The sequence below is a fragment of the Pagrus pagrus genome, assembly GCF_965226575.1.
Source record: "Pagrus pagrus genome assembly, chromosome: 9".
NCBI classification, from domain to species: Eukaryota; Metazoa; Chordata; class Actinopteri; order Spariformes; family Sparidae; genus Pagrus; species Pagrus pagrus.
In genome coordinates, this window is record NC_140193.1 from 1,331,523 (window position 1) to 1,350,829 (window position 19,307).

Sequence of the window (19,307 nt, forward strand, 5' to 3'; positions counted from 1 at the left end):
TACTCAAGTGCTGACGTAGACATTTTAGGATTTCATGCAACTTCAATTTGTCTGCTCCGCTGTATCTCAGAGGCAAATACTGCACTTTCTACTCCACTACTGTACATCATTTACGTTGCTGGTTACATATTTCAAACCCTTCCTGCCCAGTGAAAACCATGTACCCTCAAAATGATGATTTAATGCTAATATTTGTGATAAACTGAAAGAGTCTTCCTTTGTGGGGCGACTTCTTCAGCCAAAACTCTTTAAAAAATCGTCTGGGGCCGGCTGGAAAATACATCATGACAAGACTTCAGTGAAGTTAGTTTTAAGTTGGATATTCGACATTCGCAGCCACTCCAACATTTCAAGTGCACCCGTATTACAGACTTTACAGTAAACACACGGAGAAGACGGCTACAGCGTGTACCGACTTCCTGTTTTCAAAATAAAAATGTGGGATATTTAAAGCAGAGATACTGTGTTTAAAGCTATTGAGAAGCTATTGAGCTAAGATGCTAATATTTACATATAGCCTAAAAATTATGTAATAAAAAATTATGAACAGATGTAAAATGTAAAAACAAGAGGTGTATCTCATGCAGCCAGTGTAGTTACATGATCCCAACATGATTTTGAGTCAATTGGTCACATGACCTGGACGCTATTGAGCTAAAATGCTAATATTTACATATAACAATTAATAAAAAATAATAAAAATTAATAAAAAATATGAACAGATGTAAAATGGCAAAACAAGAGGCGTATCTCATGCAGCCAGTGTAGTTACATGATCCCAACATGATTTTGAGTCAATTGGTCACACGGTTAAGGATACAGTGCAACATCCATGCAGGATACAATGATTGCATCCTGCATGGATTTCAGCTCGTCACACTAACGGAAACAGGAAGACACAGACAGTTATGTCAACACCTAGCAAGATAGAAAAAGTTTCCTCTCTGTTAGCTCTTACTACAAAACATGTCTTCAGGGACACGCATCAATTGATAACATTTTGAACTGACATTGGCACTGACACTGACAACGGTCATTTTTATAATCTATTTTACAAGTGAAGTCCCAGCAGCTAAGTCAGAGCTTTAAGGTCTGAACATTAAATGCAATTGTATAAATCACTGGCTTTACATCTTTGATCAAGAGTTTGACCCATATCATTTTAGAAATGTCATATTTTACCTTTTAGAATTATCTATTGAACAGTGTATCTCCATCTTGGGGGTAGTAGTTGTTAATAACTTCCTTAAGTTACATAGTTTCTGATGTTTTCTCAGCCTCTGTAGCAAATAGAAACGAAATTCAAAGCTTACTTCAAAATGACTCATACTCTTCCGCCTTCAAGGAATACTTATCAATATAAGGGGAAAAAAATCTCCCCTTGGACAGTTTTGATACTCACTAGTTCATCTGTACACGACGGACCCTCCCCAACAGGTGTCGACGTCGTCGTTGTTGTACCTGTCGGGTGTGGGTTGCTAGCCGCTGCCACTGCCACTGCCACTGCTACTGCTGCTGCTGCTGCTACTGCTGCTGCTGCCACTACTGCTGCTGCTGCCACTGCTGCTGCTGCTGCTGCTGCTACTGCTGCTGCTGCCACTACTGCTGCTGCTGCCACTGCTGCTGCTGCTGCTGCTGCTGCCACTGCCACTGCTACTGCTGCTGCTGCTGCCACTGCTGCTGCTGCTGCTACTGCTGCTGCTGCCACTACTGCTGCTGCTGCTGCTGCCGCTGCCGCCGCTGCTGCTGCTGCCAGTAGTCACTTTCTGTAACTTGGAGATCAGCTTTCTGTTTTCCTCCTTCTCTCTCCTCTTGTCAGCTCGGCTGGGGCAGCTTCTTTTCATCTGTCTCTTTTCTTTACTTTTCTCTTCTATACTCTCCTCTTCTTCTCTCGCCACTTGGCGCCGTTGTTTTCGTTTTGCTGCTGTCTTCCTGGATCCGTTCTGCACATGCGCAGTAAGATGGACTGATCCAATGTAGTGGAGACTGAAGGGGGGCCCGACACACACATAATACGATTAGCATTCTGCTGCATTTTAGCGAGAGGATTTTAATCTAAAACATAATTAATGTGCGCAAATAAGTAATAACTGTATTAACCACAAGTGTATGAGGATTTTTATGGGGCCCTCAGGAACGTGGGGCCCTAGGCAACCGCCTAGTTTTGCCTAATGGTAAGTCTGCCCCTGTCCATGTGATGAGATAAAGAGTGAAGGCTGAGTGAAGGCTGTTCATGTCCCCTCCTGTGAGATTATTGATCAATAATACTGGTCGATAGAGGGCGCTGCTGAACTTTTGAACTTGAGACAGGTCAGAGGTCAGAGGTCAGGTTAGGTGAATGATGGGCATCTGTGAGCAAAATGGAGCCCCACCGGACACTTGAGAGGCCAAACTAGAGCTAAGAAAAGAAAAGAAGCAAGAGGTCTTTGTGCCCTGAAGCCACTACTCCACCACCTGTTCACTGCTTGTACCTACCTGAAAACGGTTGGTTGTCCAGAGCGATACGCTCCATCAGTTTCTGAGTGATGCCTTTTGCCCTCAGGTGGTCGCGGTTGTAATTCTTGGCTTTATCCAAGGACTGTAGAAGAGGCAGCTGTTTTTCTCCCGCCGGTTACCTGTTGTCTCCCCGTGTCCTTGTTTGCTGTTAAAAAACTTTAGCACCGCCGACATTTTAAACTTCTCCCTCACTCCGCTGCAGGTTGACGTAGGTGACGTGTCACGTCGCACCAAGCACATAATCCTTGCGCCGTCGGACATTTCATCTGATTTAATCGAGTTATTGACTTATATCGGCGTGTTATCCAATAGCCGATAGTTAATTCTCAAGTTAATATTGGCTGATACCGATAGCTTGCTAAGATAAGATTATATCCCTAAGACATAAGTAATAAGATGTAATAAAACGTCCTTGAGAACGGACTGGGAGATACTTTATTGAATGAATAGTCCGTAAATACCTGTGAATAAACATTCAGACCACTTTTTTCACGAGTTGTTCCTGATTAACTATCAACCAGCTTACTGAATCATTATTGTTTTTGTGTTTCAGTTACCAAACAGACTCAGTAATTACGAGGTGTAAACAAGTCAGACCCTTAATATCAATTGTATACACTTTTAACTTATTGTGATCTTTCAATTAAAACAGAAGAATGATAAAGAAAGGGACACAAATAACCACCGCAGAGACATCCTATAGTGCTGATAATCATGCTTTATTAAATCAATAATTGGAGAAAAACTCAAGGAGGCTGCGAAAATAATCAACGCTAACAACTCTAACTTCAATCAAACCAAAGTGCTGAGCGACCCACAAGATCATGCTACTCCGTCCTCGTTGAACGCAGCGGTGGTTGGTTTTTGCTGCAGTACATCTGCTTGGGGTCGCACAGCTTGACAGACATGAACTTCTAAAAACTAACACACAAACACACCACAGACCTCCAAGAGACAGCTCTGCCTCTGCAAACAAGCACAGGATTGACTCTTATTTACTGTAATTGGCCAGGTTGATGGTATGACTGAAGAGTTCAGCAGGTGGTCGTTTGCCAGAAGCAGAGCACAAAACAAAAAATAAACACTTGTGCTCAGGGAGTGCAGGCCGCACGCACTGTGAGCATGTCATCGAAATGGCGGTATGACATAATCAGTCAGAGCGCGAGGTTCAGTCATCCTGCTTACATGAGGGTAGATGCAAACAGCACTCAGGATCTCACGCTCTTGTTACCATTCAAAAGCACCGCTCCCACTCTTCAGCAGTGCATTCATAGTTCTGTCTCTGATTGAGTTAACGTCAACAGGGAGCCTCTCCACCTGTTGAGGCAATCTTAAGACTTCAACTTATCGTTGAGGCACAGAGTTTAGTTTCTAAGTTTAACAGGGTATTCGTTCCTAGTGAAACTTTCTCCTGTTAAACCACATTAGTTTCATTTTGTTTCAGTTAATATTATTGTCATAAATAACAATGCATACATTTCCCATAACCGTTAAATTTCGGCTATATACATTATGTACATGTCACAGAAAAATGGATCAAAAATCCTAAGTCATAGTTATCCAATATGGCACATTTTATAACAACTTTAGACTTTAGTCTAGTTTGGCATAAATTAATGTCAAGATTGGTACAAAAATAGTTCATATTTACAAGAACAGAAATCCAGATCTTTATCAAGTAGATTATTTCGCTCAATTAATAAATAAAAAGGCATGGAATTAGGGAAAGGGGGAAGATTGGAAGAAATTTCTTTTTTTTTTTTTTACACTGATCGAATGCTAATGTGAACAGTCGCTGTGTCGGACCCGAGCTCATTGGATAGTTTGAGGGTGTATGTTCCAGCGTCTTCCTCCCTCACCCCGGTGATGATGAGCGTGGTCAGGTCCTCTGTGGTCTCGATGTGGAAGCGTCCACCAGCAGTCACCTCGATGGTTTTGCCACTGCGGGACCACTCAATGTGTTTGGCGTCGCCAGAGAAGGCGCATGCGACTGTCAAGATTTTGCCTGGCTCAATGCTGATGTCTTCTGGGAGAGCCTCAATTCTGGGAGCAGAACCTTGAAACCAATAGTACATGTATATCAGTGCACGTGTTTAGATACAATTTTGGTGACCACACTATTTAACAACAAAAAGTGGCAATTCTGTTGCACATGAATATTAGTGTGGAAGTGAGAAAGCTGAAGCAGAGCTTCACTTCAAATAACACGAAATGCAAAGACCCATTGTTAAACGGGCTTCATTACGAATAGTGTCTTACCAATTGCTCTGAATGAGGATCCCTCCATGTGGGACGCCATCTCCGTGAGACTGCTGGAGCTCATTGCATATGTCTCAGATGCCATGGAGGACATGCTGGACATGGACATGGTCTCAAACTTCATTTCAGCTGCCATGCTGCCGAAGGAGCTGGATTCCATCATGGACGACATCATCGCCTGCTGGGAGGAGGAAGAGAAGGACGACGACTCCTCCACAGTATGCATTTCTTTCTTCATCATCATGGATGAGCTTATGGATGATGCGGACTCCTTGTGACTCATCATTGATCCTAAGGGGAAGGGGTGGAAACAGTAAATACACAAATTTTAACAATGACCTTAGAATTAAAGCTATGTCAGTATTTCTTTAAATTAGTATGAAATTAGAATAAATCTACTGGGATATTTGAGCAATGTTTTCACCTTTAAGTGTCAGTTGCTGCTCACGGTAGGCTTTAATCTTCATGCGTATGGACTGGAACACCTGTCCGGTAAAGGAGAAGGAGGATTTGGATACTCCTCCTTCTGAGGTCATCTCACAAATGAACTCTCCCTGATCACTGTCTGCCAAGTCATGGATTAGAAGGCTGCAGGAACCCTCAGAGTAGTGCATCTCAAAGTGGCTGCTCTGTGAAAGCCTCTTCCCGTTGACATACCACACCACCTCCCTGACGCTGCTCTCACAGACACAAGACATCCTGACAGAGCCCTCACAGGCCTCAGCTGTTAGCTGACTCAGGACCTTGGGAGGTTTCGGGATTGGGGACTTGACAGTAGGTGGAGACATAACCCTCTTGGGGGACATGATGGGAGGAGGAGACTTCATCCTAGGAGGTGATTTGATTCCCTCAGGCTCGGGGGACTTCAAGGCCCTCGGTGATTTGATTCCTGAAGGTTCTGGGGACTTGAATCCTTTTGGTGTTCTGATTCCAGCAGGTTCTGGGGACTTGAATCCTTTTGGTGTTCTGATTCCTGCAGGTTCTGGAGATTTGACACCCCGAACTGATTTTACTTCCTCGGGTTCAGGAGACTTGATTCGTGGTGGTGACTTGAGTCTGGGTTCAGGAGATTTTAGACCTCTTGGTGATTTAACTCCCTCAGGTTCAGGAGATTTGACACTTGGAGTTGGTGATTTCCAGGAGGGAGCTGGAGAAGGTGCAGATGGCTCAGGAGACTTGACGCTCCTAGGAGATTTCATCCCTTCCGGTTCAGGAGACTTCACACTTGGTGTGGGTGACTTAACACTGGGCGTTGGTGACTTCACACTGGGTGTTGGTGACTTCACACTTGGAGCTGGTGATTTACTTGAAGGCTCAGGAGACTTGACACTAGGGACAGGGGAAGTTATGGAGGGAGCAGGTGACGTTACCGAAGGCTCTGGTGACTTAACACTAGGAGTGGGTGACTTTACAGATGGTTCAGGGGACTTGACAGTCTTGACCTCCTCTTTGGGAGCTGGTCTGCGGATGGTCAAGGTGAAGTGAGCCTCCTGTCTACCTGCTGAGTTCTCTACCACCACAGTGTAACTGCCCTCATTGGAGGTAGTCACAGAGGAGATCTCCAGGCTGGATTTGTACTGAGTGGTGGTGACCTGGACATGATGAGATGATACAATGGTTCTGCTCTCGTGTATCCATGTTACACTGGGAGCAGGCTCCCCATCAATATCACAGGAGAATCTGGCTGTCTCTCCCTCTGCAACGGTCACAGACTGGGGCTTTGTGAGGATTCTGGCAGGAAGAGATGGCTTCACCTTGTGGACAGCAACTTCCTCAGCAACAACAGCAGATGATGACTTCAGTTTAGCTTCAGATTTGGTATGTTTCCCAGTCAGGGAAAACTTGTCAGATGAGTACGAGGAATCAGATGACAAGTATTCAGTAGAGGCGTACTTGATAGATGAGTCAAACCTCTCAGCAGAAGAATACCTCTCAGCAGAAGAGTACCTCTCAGCAGAAGAGTACCTCTCAGAGGAGGCAGCATATCGTTCCCGTGTGACAACCTCATGTGTCTCGGTGAGCTTAGACTTGCTCTCTTCTACCTCAAGGTGGGTCTGGGAAGCATAGCCAGCTTTGAAGTGGGTGGTGTGGTAGTGGTCGATTCGAGTGACTTCAGGGACATATGCTTTGGGAGCATCCTCATCTCTGCGACGAGAGGAGAAGGTGGTGTAGCCGCCGCCTGACACATCAAGTGTGGCATAGTCAGAAGCCTCTCCCTTGGAGTTGGAGCACACACAGCGGTACGTGCCACTGTCCTCTTCCTGGCAGTCCAGAATAGCGATGGACAAAACACCGCTCATGTTCATGAAGACGTATTTCTCACTGCTCTCAGAGATTTCAGTTCCATTATGGAACCACTTCACCTCGGCCTCTGGCTTGGATTGAATATTCAGGGTGAATTTGGTCTCTTGGCCGATTGGTATGCGATGAGAGCGCATCCTGACAGTCACACGAGGAACATGGTCCAGGCTGAAAGGTGTCTGGCTAACCACCTGATATTTCCTCTCAGACTTCAGAGCAGCCTTTCTGGCCTCATAGCGGGACATTATGTCAAAGCGAGCAGTGCGCTCAAACCTGGAGGAGGAGCGGGATGACCTCTCAACAGACCTAATGGGACTGGGAGAACGTGGACGGGTCCTCTCAGGAGTGGGGGACCTCCTCCCCACAATCTCTCCCTCTCCTTCCATAGGAGGCCTTGCACGTGGTGGTCTGATCAGCTCTGACACTGGGCGCATCAGCTCGATGTATGTGGGAGACAGTGACCGTCTCCTTCTTGTAAACTCAGAAATGGTGCGTTTCTTCTTCGTCTCACTAACCTCGACAGCCTCTCGCCTGACCTCATGCCTTTTCTCTTCACGTTCCATGGCAAATCGGACAGGGCTGCCAGAAGGAGAGGCAGAAAAGCCGAGCTCCAGTTCATCCTCCAGCATAGATTTTTCCTCCTCTGTTCTCCTCATGGTGTGGTAGTCATCCACAGGCATCAGCTCCTCGTCACTAAGGTCTCCCAGAGATCTCCTCCTGGATCTGAAGGAGGCCTCCGATTCAGGAGAGGGTGAGCGGCGGGCCGGCCTGACAGTCTCTAGATCATCCAGAGTAAGTTTTGGAATACGCCATCTAGGCCTGTACTGGTCGGTGATTCTAGGCAGGGGCATGACGTAGAACTGCTCCCACCTGGACAGGCGAATACGTCTCTGCCTCTTCTGTACAATTCTCTCCATCCTCTCTGGAATCTCATACTGGTCTCTCAGCTTTCTGTACCACTTCATGTCAGAGAGAGGCACAAACTGTTTGATACCTTTGTCCTCATCCAGAACTCTGGGATCATGTACTATAGGTTCAGGTATCTCATATGGCATGAAGATCCTCCTCTCCTCCTCCAGCTTCTTGGTCTCAGACTTCTCCACAGTGATATCAAACTCTCCCTCAACGTTCTTGGTGCTGACTGCAGGCTTGTAAATATCTGCAGCAAATTTAAGAGCCTCTTGTGCTGTGGGGTTGAGAGCCACGAGCTCCTCAGTGGCAGCAATTTGCTGAGCCATCTTGTTAGTCTTTTCAATTTGTTTCTGTACATGTCTGTATTTCTCCTCTTCATTCTTGTATTCTCTCCTAGTGTAGGTGAGGCGGTCCACCTTCAGTGTAGCTTGGCAGCTTGCAGAGCCAGCAGAGTTGGTTGCAGTAACCTTGTACACACCAGAGTCCTCAAGCAGAGTCTGTCTGATGTGCAAGATATGGTAGTCAACGTCTTCCTGTATGACAACAACCTTGTAACCAAACTGAAGTGGTTTACCATCCTTCTCCCATTTCAGAGTAGGGGCTGGGATTCCAGAGACTCTGAGCTCGAAGCGGACGCTATGTCCTTCAACACAGTCAACATTAGCCAGCAGACGTTTGAACATGGGCCTCATAGTTTCCTCCATCACAGGATGAGGTGTCACAGTTAAACGGGCCTTACAGCTGTCTTCTCCAAACTTGTTGTGGGCCATGACGGTGTATTCAGCATCATCACTGATATCCAAGTTGTGGATCATCAGCTGGTACAGACCCTTATCACTGGTGAACGTATACTTGCTGTCATCATCACCTGCCTTGATTCTCTCTCCATTCTTAAGCCACGCTACATGCGGCTCTGGGTGCACTGTAATAGTGACACCAAAGCGGACATCTTCTCCTATGTAGGCGGAGCGATTGTAGAGAGGCAAAGTGAACTCTGGTGGTCTCTGCAGGAGTCTAGTCTTGTCGACTCTCCTCCTCAGTTTCTTAATGGAGCGGCTTATATAGTGCTCTCTGATGCTCCTTACTGTCTCAACAAAGAGCTCTCCATAAGCACTATCCTCTCCATCGTCACTGACCACCTTGCATTTGTACACTCCATCATCACTTTCTCCAATGTCCTTTACATAGATGCTGGCAAAACCATTACTATAAGTAATTTCATACTTGGGGCTTGGGTGCAGCTGACGGTTACCAAAGTACCATGACACCTGTGTACTCTTGTCATAGTTAACAATGCTACAAGTGAATCTGACATGGCCACCTTCCTCAGCTGAGCAATGCATGACTGGACCAGTGCGGAGACCATGGTACTCAGTTCCAATCTTCACTTTACCCACAGCCAATCCTCTCTGGTTCTTGAAAGCACCACCATACGCCACACGAGCTACTGATACAATAGTATCTGTCTTCTTAACCAGACACTGATAGTACCTTCTGTGTCTCAGTGTCTTAATGATCTTATTGCTGACATGTTCTATCTTCATCTTGAGCCATGGGTGCTCCAGAGCCTCATGGGCCGTCATACGGAGCCTCCTGTCCTTGACTAACAGTCTGTCCACAAAGTCCATAGCCTCCAGGCTGATGTCCTTAAATGCTTCACTGTCAAAGACATACTCACAGTTGGAGATGTTCTCAATCATCTTTGTAGTGGACTCTGCTGCAAATGGATTAAGGCCACTGAGCAGAACGTAGGCCATTACACCAACAGACCACATATCAGTGGCTGTTGTGACCAGGTCGTGACGGTGGATTTCAGGGGCACAGTACTCCGGAGCTGAGAACAGCATTCTGATGTTCTCTCCTGGCACCAACAGCCTGGCCTGGCCCATCTCGATAATCTTTATGTTGGTGCTTCTCCTTGTGGTGTAGATAATGTTGTCTGGGCGGATATCAAAGTGGCCAAAGTTATGGCTATGCAAGAACTTGAGGGAAGAGCAGACTTGTCTGAGGTAGCGGACTATCTCCTGCTCTGTAAGCTCAAAGTTGCTTGTGCCAAGGCGCTCAAAGATGTCAACTCCGGAAATGAATTCAAAGATCAGGATGATCTCCTCCATGCTTTCAAAGTATTCATGTAGGTAGATGATATTCTTGTGCCTTGCTACATTAAGGGCCTCAATTTCCCTGAGAACCAACTCACGATCAGTTCCTTTGACCTTGATAAACTTGGCCATGAAGGTCTTCTTTGTGGCAATCTCTGTGCAGCGGTGGACCACCCCGAACTGGCAGCGAGCAAGTTCCTCAGAGATGATATACTTGGAGGACAGCTCCTTCACCTTGTAGAACAGTGCCTCGTCCTTGGTGATTTCTCTGGTTTCATCCACTTCCTCATCATAGTTCCTAATCACAGACTTGTCTTCCTTTGTAGTGACGGGCTCAGTTGGCCCAGAAGGAAGGCTTAGGCCAAACTGATTTTCAGCAATGACGCGGAACTGATACTTGGTTTTTCCGAAAATATTGATAATGGTGATGCTGCAGTCAGTGGTCTGTCCAGCACGGATCCACCTGTCAGCAGTGGTGGGACACTTCTCCAAAATATAGTTAATGATGTCGCTTCCACCATCATTGGCAGGGGGCTCCCAGGTAAAGGTGATGGAATCCCGAGCAATGTCACTGACAACGAGTCCCTTTGGAGCGTCAGGTATGTCAGCCACGTTAACCTCAATGGTTTGCTTGTCCATTCCGAACCTGTTCTTTGCGGTAATAATGTAGTAGCCAGTATCCTTCCTCTGCATTCCCTTTTGGAAGACCAGGGAGGTGAAAGACCTGGTGGTGATAACTTGGTGATAAGGAGAATTGGAGAGGATTTCCTGACCCTTCTGCCAAGTGATTGCAGGCTCAGGTTTGCCAGAGATGGGGATCTTGATGGTGATGTGATCGCCACGGACAGCATGAACTGCTCCCATTCCCTGGAGCTCCTTGGGCAGGTGAATCTTAGCAGGAACTGGAAATGAAATTATTAAAAAAAAAACAGTTAGTTTGACATTCATTGGGGTTTTTATTTCAGGAATGACACTTCAAACATCATCAATAATTATCTTGCTTTACATAAATTATATCATTACCTTCCACTTCCAGGTTCGCAGTCATAGAGATGGATCCTGAGGGGTTGGTTGCTCTGACTTGGTAAACTGTGGCATCATTCTCATCAGCAGCAGTGATGACCAGCTGGTAGTAGCCTCCCTTGAACTCCTGTGCTTTGATCTTGGTTCCATCTGCCAGGATCTCCTTTCCACTGCGGTACCATTTTACCATAGGCTTGGGATGTCCCACCACCTTGTCATATAAAAAATAGCCAAGTTAGGTAATTCATGAAAAAGAGCTCAAAACATAGACTTGTGCTAAATTAAAAGTAATGTCCTACTTTCCCTGTATACTACTGTACCATCTACTGAGTCACAGGAGAACATCTATATATTTAATCTCTGAGCATCCAGTAAAGAGTTCAAACCTGTGTTTGGACTGAAACAGGGGGAAACTCCTTCCCCTTAATCAGATGAAACTGATGTCAGTCTTCTCAGTTTACTCTGGATGTCCCATCATAGTTTTAATATAGCAGCAGTTGATTGATTTCTTCAAACAAATGCAATGTAGTTAATATTGTAAAAGTACCTTAGTGACAAAAGTGGCATTGGCGTGGTATTTGACAGTCATGTCCCTTATCTCCTCTCTGAATCCAGGAGCACGAGGAGACTGGTCGGACTTGGGGATGATAGGCGCAGAGATCTCACTCCAGTCACTCTCACCACCGATGTTCGCACACTTGACACGGAACTCATATTCAAAGCCCTCAATCAAGCCTGTGACCTCGAAGTGGGTCTCCACAACCTTCTTAGTAGTTACTGACATCCACTTGTTCTGCTTCTTCTCACGTTTCTCCAGGTAGTAGTTGGTAATTTTAGCTCCACCGTCACTGCTTGGAGGCTTCCAGCAGACAGTACAGGAGTCCAGAGTAGAACTGACGATAAAAGGCTGCTGTGGGATGCCAGGTTTTTCTGCAAATTAAGGCAAAATGTTACTGTAGTACTCTACTTATCTGTTAGTCCTGCCTCTACATTGTAGCTAAAGAAACCAAAACTGGCAAACAAAGTATAAATGGACTTACCAAATGGACTCTTAATGATGACCACTGATGGGATCTCCAGAGACTCACTGACTCCATACTGATTCTGGGCAGAGACTCTGAAGTAGTACCCAGCATTCTCTGTCAGGTTGGGGACACGGCAGGTGGTGCCAGAAACGGAGGAGGACACCAGGTTCCACTGCTCGCCTTCTTTGGCCTCACGCTTCTCCACAATGTAGTTGGTGATCATGGAGCCTCCGTCGTCCAGGGGAACCTTCCAGCTGATGACAACTGAGCTCTTCAGCAGTTCATCAACAACAACAGGGCCCTCAGGGATGCATGGTTTATCTGGGAAAGAAAAAGTAAAAACAGCTCTTTTATATTATATATATATTTATCTAATAGTTATTTGTTGGCTGAAATAGGAAACAAATTCATAGGTGTAAAATTTGAATACACTCTTTACCAAGAATACTCATCTTAAAATATCCTGTCTTATCATATTTAAAATGCAGACGGCATGTTAAAGGGGTTTTCCATTGTCGACTTTCCTTTGAATTTTAAAAATAATATAATTGTTTTCATTGGGTTATTTATTATTTTACATTTGAATGTATTCCAACTTCTTTAAGGTTTAGTAATATTTTCCTCTGCTCAGCAGTCTGGTCATACCTTGGATTTCAACACGCAGCACAGTGTCAATGGTTCCATAGACATTGCTGAGCTGCACCTTGTAGCGGCCAGCATTGGTCTTCCTCTGGACGTTCCTCACCACCAGGTGGGTGTAGCTTTCAGTGTTTTCAATAACCACATTTTCTGATGAGTTCAGAGGCTTCTTGCCATAGAACCACATGATCTGGGGGATGGGACGCCCAATGTATACAACATGGAGGCGGAGGCTGGTGCCAGCTCCAGCGTAGTACCTCTCCTTCAGAGGGAAGCCTGGGTGGAACTGTGGCGCAGCCTGCAAACGCAGCTTGCCACTGGTCTCGATCTCTCCAGCCTCGTTGATAGCCCTACAGGTGTACAAGCCTTCATCTTCCTGCTCATCTGTCAGGATGCTGAGGGAGTGGTTGCGGCCATCTGAGCTCATCTTGTACTTGCGGCTTTGGATCAGTTCCTTGCCATAGCGGTACCACTTAATCTCAGGCAGAGGTCTGCCAATGATCCCACAGGTCAGAGTGCCGGACTCGCCAAGCTTGGTGGTTGCGTCTTGGATCTCTTCCTTCAAAGCTGGAACTTCACCAACTGCAGAAACATCAGTAGAGTTTAATTTAAATACCTTTTTCTTTTTCTTTCTTTTTTACGATTTTTACTTGCGAATATTTTTAAAAATCAAATTCACATGAAAAATTGGCTATGGGATTTATTTCACTGCTCTGAGCAAATCCACTGTTTCCAAGTTTTTGATTCAGCTAACAATCTAAATATATTTTAAAGAAATATTACACAAATGCTACTTTGGCTACTTTTTAGCTTTTGTTTGATGGGATCTGAATTCTGCAGCCGCTCACCGCTCAGTTTGGTCTTGATGCCCATGGGTGTGCGACGAGGTCGGCTGAGTCCTGTTTCATTCTCAGCAAAGATTCTGAACTCGTACTCGGTGGCCTCCATCAAGCCGCCCATGGTGAACTGACGATCCTTGGAGCGCTCCTTGTTGCATTTCTTCCAGGCGCTTTCTCCAGCCTGCCTGAACTCAATCCAGTAGCCCAGAATCTCTTTGCCACCATCATGCTCGGGCCTGAGCCAGTGGATGGTGATGCAGTCTTTGGTGACTGAGATGATGTCAATCTCTCCTGGTTGGCTGGGTTTGTCTATAAGATGACAGACAGGAGGAGATTAATACTCATGGACAAAGTTAAATTATTGTAAAACGGATCAAAATTAGTTTTACACAAATCGACTTAAATTAACATTTGGCTCAAGGCAAAAATGCCTCTCAAGGTTTTAAAATGTTCAATGATTGTCTACTTTTTCCACTTAGTTTTATCAATTTATTCATGTAGATATAATGATAACTCACCAAATGGATCTTTGCAAACCACAGGCTCTGAGGCAGTACCAGGCTCACTCTGCCCAATGTCGTTCTGAGCCACTACTCTGAACATATACTCGGCATCAGGGATGAGACCGGTGACATTGTACATGGTGGTGGTGATGTGTGTCTTGTTGTGGCGGACCCACTTCTCTGTTGAAATCTCCCTTCTTTCCACGTAGTATCCTGTCACACGGGAACCACCATCATCCCTTGGCCGGGCCCAGGACAGAGACACTGTAGTCTTGGTTACGTCCATGATCTCTGGTGGGTTGCTGGGAGGTTCTGGTGGGCCTGGAGGTAAAGCACATTGTTAGTGAAATCAATATTTACAACACTTGTTGACCTCAGAATCAAATATGTATATCATATTCAATGTACATTTATAATCAGAACATGACAGTGTGTTTAATTAGTTAATTATTTTGGATAATATGTACACATTGCAACTTTGTACAAGTAACAGTTGGTAGTGAGAACATTTGCAACAAGTATTAATACTCACAAAGCGGTGTCTTTGGCAAGACAGCCTGTTCAGACTTGAGAGATCTGCTGACGCCGAACTGGTTCTCGGCGGAAACCTTGAAGTGATATTGCACATTCTCCTTCAGGCCCTTCACCACCAGAGAGGTCTCAGTAACCCGAGCGTCCACTGTGCACCAGGCAGCCTTGGGTACTTCCCGCCTTTCCACAATGTATCCAAGGATGTCGGAGCCGCCATCATCTGATGGTGACCTCCAGCTGACCCGGACTGATCTGGCCTGAATGTCGTCAAACTCCAGAGGTCCCTCTGGAACATCAGGGCGACCTATCACCTTCACCTGGAGTGGTAACATAAAAAGAAAGTGGTGTTTCAACCATTTGAACCAAACATATTTTTAATTTAACTTTTGATACTGAAAAACACTTTAATTCAGGCATCCAAAAAGTCTGCCAAATGAGCTGCTCACCTTGATGTACACAGCCTTCCTGCCGCATTTGTTTTCCAGCACTAGGTCGTAAGTACCGGTGTCATCTTTGTGTGCCTCTTTAATGACCAGCTCAGTCAAGTCATCATGAGTGGCAATCATGGCCCGGTGAGAGATGTCATGACCGTCCTTGGTCCACTTGCATGTAGGGATTGGTTTACCCTTGATGGGCACAGACAGATGGATGACTCCGCCCTGCCGTACCACGTAGCCCTCCTCGTATTTATGATCAAGCTCATAGTCAGGATGATCTAAAGAAGACACAGTTGAGATTTTTGTCAGTTAAATTACATATTTCATGAAAGTATGATGCTTATTTGACTGTACAATCAAATTGTAAATGATGTAAATTTGCTCTATTACCAAGCATTTCCTGGACTTTAACCACTCCGGGGATCTCAGCGGGCTCTCCGGTACCACCAGCATTGCAGGCAATGACTCTGAATTTGTACTCAGCTCCCTGGGGCATGTGGGTGAGGGTGTACTCGCACATCTTGATGGGCGTAGTGTTGCACAGTGTCCATTCCACCTGGTCAACCTTCTGCATCTCGATAAAGTAACCGCTAATGACTGAACCGCCCTCTTCTTCAGGTGGCAGCCAAGCAAGAGAGACTGAAGTCCTTGTGGTGTCTGTGACTCTGGGATGAACTGGGAGACCTGGAGGCTCTGTTCAACAACACAAAGAAATGTTTTAGTATTCACACTGGTCAGATTAATCTAAAATGGGCGGTGATGGTTCCATGAATGAAGACACTTAAGTGTCATTACAGCAACACTGCAGTTACGCTGAGCTTTGCAACACGTACCAATGGGATCCATGGCAACGGTGATGGCAGAGCTCTCGCTGGGTTTGCCAGATCCTCTGGAGTTGATAGCAGTGATCCGGTATTCATACTCCAGGCCCTCTATCAGGCCAGAAGAGCGATACCTGGTCATGGTGACGGGATTCTTGTTTATCCTCATCCACCTGTCAGTATGGGCCTCTTTACGTTCAATGATGTAGCCAGCAATGGTGGAACCACCATTGTCCTCAGGTGGATGCCAGGTCAGCGTCATGCCCTCGTGGGTGACATCAAGCACCTCTGGTCTGCTTGGAGGTCCAGGAATGGCTACACAGAAACAAATTCATTGAATGACAGTAAGGCAGAAGATATTTTTTCCAGAAATGTATATATGAGATTCACAAAGCCTCTGAATTGTCTGAACTTGAGAACTTTGGGACGTGGACTAGGGGACAGATGTCTGCAAAAGTGAAATTCTAAGTGCTGTATCGTAGGCAACTGGACGTGTCTTAGTTTCTCGAGGACGTTTCACCTCTCATCCAAAAGGCTTCTTCAGTTCTAACTAACTGGATGGGAGTTGCAAGCTTTTAAACTCTTGTGTTGGGAATGTCCTTACAGAGTCATTATGAACACTTGTGAGCTCTGAGTTTCAGAGCTGTGAGGGCCACTTGTGAGTCATTGACCCAACTGGCCATCAGGTGGGTTTGCTAGGGCTAGGTGAGCCCAGGTGTGAATGGTTGTTAAGCTGGTGGTTGATAAGTAATGTCTTAGGCCACCTCCTCTGTTCAAAGATGGTCGTTCCAGTTTGACATAGATGGATTCTTTTACTCCTCTTGCAAACCATCTGTCTTCTCTGGACAAGATGTTTACATTGTTGTCCTCAAAGGAATGATTTTTCTCCTTAAGATGTAAGTGGACAGCAGATTGTTGACCTGAGGAGACCGCTTAACAACCATCAACACCTTGCCTACGATACAGCACTTAGAATTACCATGACCTGGATGACTGAGAACCTTCATCAATATGCTCCTCAGTGAAGTATCATATATGCATGGCACCAAACGAAGCTGGACTAATGAGACCAAAACAGTGGCAGTTTTTGTTACCACAGAATTACACAAATATGTAAAAGAACAGAAGCCTACACTTGTGATGGGAAAATAACTCACTCTTAGCGCTCTTGCACTCCACCACCTCGGACTGCAGGAAGCCACCAACACCAAAGCGATTCATGGCGGCAACGCGGAACACATATTCAGTTCCCTCAGAGAGTCTAGTAAACTTGAAGCAGGGTCGGGTCACTGACTCTGAGACGGTGGACCAGCCTGGCCGGTGGGCATCACGTTGCTCCACCACATAACCACTGACGTTGGCACCGCCGTCCTTCTCTGGAGGTTCCCAGCTGACTGTCACTGACACGCCATCGACTTCCTCGATCTTCACTGGTCCAACAGGGATGCCAGGTTTGTCTGCATGGACACAAGAAGGTAACTTGTTAGATTCTTAGAATGTTTTCACTGATCATTAGCATTTGACTTAATATAGTAAATGATTTGGATTGTATGCATTTAAAAATGTTAAGTGTCCTATATTGGTCATAACTTGTCATTGTGTAGCCTTCATTTGTGTGCAGAGAGTCTTACCGAGGATGATGACCTTGATGACTTCGGTTGCTATGCCAACAGCATTCTTCACCTCAAGGGTGTAGTCTCCTGTGTCATTGATGGTCGTCTCACGGATGACAAGGTGGGTGTATTTGCCGTTGCTGTCAATCTTGATGCGGTCCAAGCTGTCCTTCAGTTTGATGCCACCAAAGGACCAGGAGCAGACAGGTAGTGGTTTGGCCTTTATGGGGATGTTGAGGTCGATTGGTTTGCCGTGGTGCACATGGACAATCTTCTGAGGAATGTTGGTCATGTCGATCTTGGGCATCACTGGAATACACAAGAGGAATGTGTCAACTTGATTGTATGTCAATCATTATTATAAAATCAAAATTTAGAATCTGTACAGTTTAAGACACTCTGTCCTTCAATGTGGACAAGGTAAAACTCCAACAAAAAAAGCCTTAATAAGAAACCGACACAGGAAATAGATGTTGTGTGTACAGAACAGATCAACAAAAAACACAGTCTGTACTCATTTTGATGGAAAAAATAGATGTAAATTGTGAAACATAAGTGAAGTCTGTGCGATGTGTTCATTATATATTATTGCTTTTTCTAAGACTTTCAAGACGTTTCTGAGTTTTATTAAATGCAGAAGTAGTTGTGTGATGATTTTTTGGGTGTGTTACGATGTTGTCTCACCCTTGATGTCCTGGATTGTGACAGGAGTGACTGTATCCATGGGTTCGCTGGCTCCCCTGCTGTTGGTGGCTCGGATTCTGAACAGGTACTGGTCATTCTCCATCAGAGACTGGATAGTGTACTGGGACACTGAGGCCTTAACTGTCGCCACAGCACTCCACCTGTCTGAGCCCACCTTGCAGGCCTCGAGGAGGTAGCCCGTCAGCCTGCTGCCGCCATCATGCAGTGGCTTATTCCAGTGTAGTGTTGCGGTGGACTTGGTGACATCGACAACCTGGAAGTTCAGAGGCACAGAAGGCACCTCGCATACCAGCACGGCCTCAGCTGTCTCACAAGGCTCTCCAATGCCGTAGATGTTCTCTGGCAGGACTCTAAAGAAGTAGTGGGCTCCCTCCTCCAGACTAGTGATCCTAAACAGGGTTTTCCTACACTCAGTGGTCACAGTCTTGTATGACTTCATGTTGGCTTCTCGCTTCTCTACGATGTAGTTGCTGACGTGGGCGCCACCGTCAATGCTCGGGACGTCCCAGGTGATCACAACCGACTCCTTGGTGTAGTCCTTCACCTTCACAGAACCTGGAGGACCAGGTGTGTCTGCAGGAGAGATGAGTAGTGTCTGTTAACAAGTGTCTTCATGGATAACCCAAATAACAACATTGGTGATTCATAAAAGTGAAACTATTGTACTTTTTATTAAATGGCTTTTTTAATTCATGTTACCCCAAAATTGACTGTAATATTTGGTATCTCCAGAAACTTGGGATGACATACCGTAGACTTTAACCAGGATGGTGGCAGTCTTCTTCCCGGATGGGTTCTCTGCCTCCACAACATATTTTCCGGAGTCGTAGCGATTGACCTTCTCGACCATCAGCGAGGTGTAGCTATCTGTGGTCTCAATGTAGCCACGGGTCTGCAGCTCCACGCCAGTCTTCCTCCAGGCCACAACTGGTGCTGGCCGGCCAGTGACAAATACCATCAGACGCAGGGTTCCTCCAGCGCGCACACACACAGTTTTCTTCAGGTCATCAGCCAGCTCCAGGTCGGGCATTTCTAACATGTGGAGAGCATGATTAGGGGATAATGTTGTGATTGACATGTAACAAGCTGGAATATGACACTGAT

General features: G+C 45.7%; 1 protein-coding gene across 7 annotated transcripts in view; it reads right to left on the minus strand.

Annotated features, from left to right (window-relative positions):
• Window positions 1-3,196: 3,196 nt before the first annotated feature.
• LOC311262617 (titin-like) overlaps window positions 3,197-19,307 on the minus strand; it is a 204,782-nt gene continuing 188,671 nt past the window's right edge. For all 7 annotated transcript variants that reach the window (XM_084362161.1, XM_084362160.1, XM_084362158.1 and 4 more), the window contains 17 exons: window positions 18,954-19,235; window positions 18,183-18,776; window positions 17,517-17,807; window positions 17,043-17,342; window positions 15,898-16,200; window positions 15,455-15,757; window positions 15,074-15,342; window positions 14,629-14,944; window positions 14,112-14,417; window positions 13,603-13,902; window positions 12,761-13,336; window positions 12,131-12,436; window positions 11,638-12,020; window positions 11,091-11,301; window positions 5,180-10,969; window positions 4,756-5,046; window positions 3,197-4,552 (listed from right to left, as the gene is read on the minus strand). In XM_084362161.1, coding sequence (XP_084218287.1) covers window positions 4,260-4,552; window positions 4,756-5,046; window positions 5,180-10,969; window positions 11,091-11,301; window positions 11,638-12,020; window positions 12,131-12,436; window positions 12,761-13,336; window positions 13,603-13,902; window positions 14,112-14,417; window positions 14,629-14,944; window positions 15,074-15,342; window positions 15,455-15,757; window positions 15,898-16,200; window positions 17,043-17,342; window positions 17,517-17,807; window positions 18,183-18,776; window positions 18,954-19,235 — 11,114 coding nt within the window. In that variant the 3' untranslated portion in view covers window positions 3,197-4,259. The remainder of the gene's footprint in view (window positions 4,553-4,755; window positions 5,047-5,179; window positions 10,970-11,090; window positions 11,302-11,637; window positions 12,021-12,130; window positions 12,437-12,760; window positions 13,337-13,602; window positions 13,903-14,111; window positions 14,418-14,628; window positions 14,945-15,073; window positions 15,343-15,454; window positions 15,758-15,897; window positions 16,201-17,042; window positions 17,343-17,516; window positions 17,808-18,182; window positions 18,777-18,953; window positions 19,236-19,307) is intronic.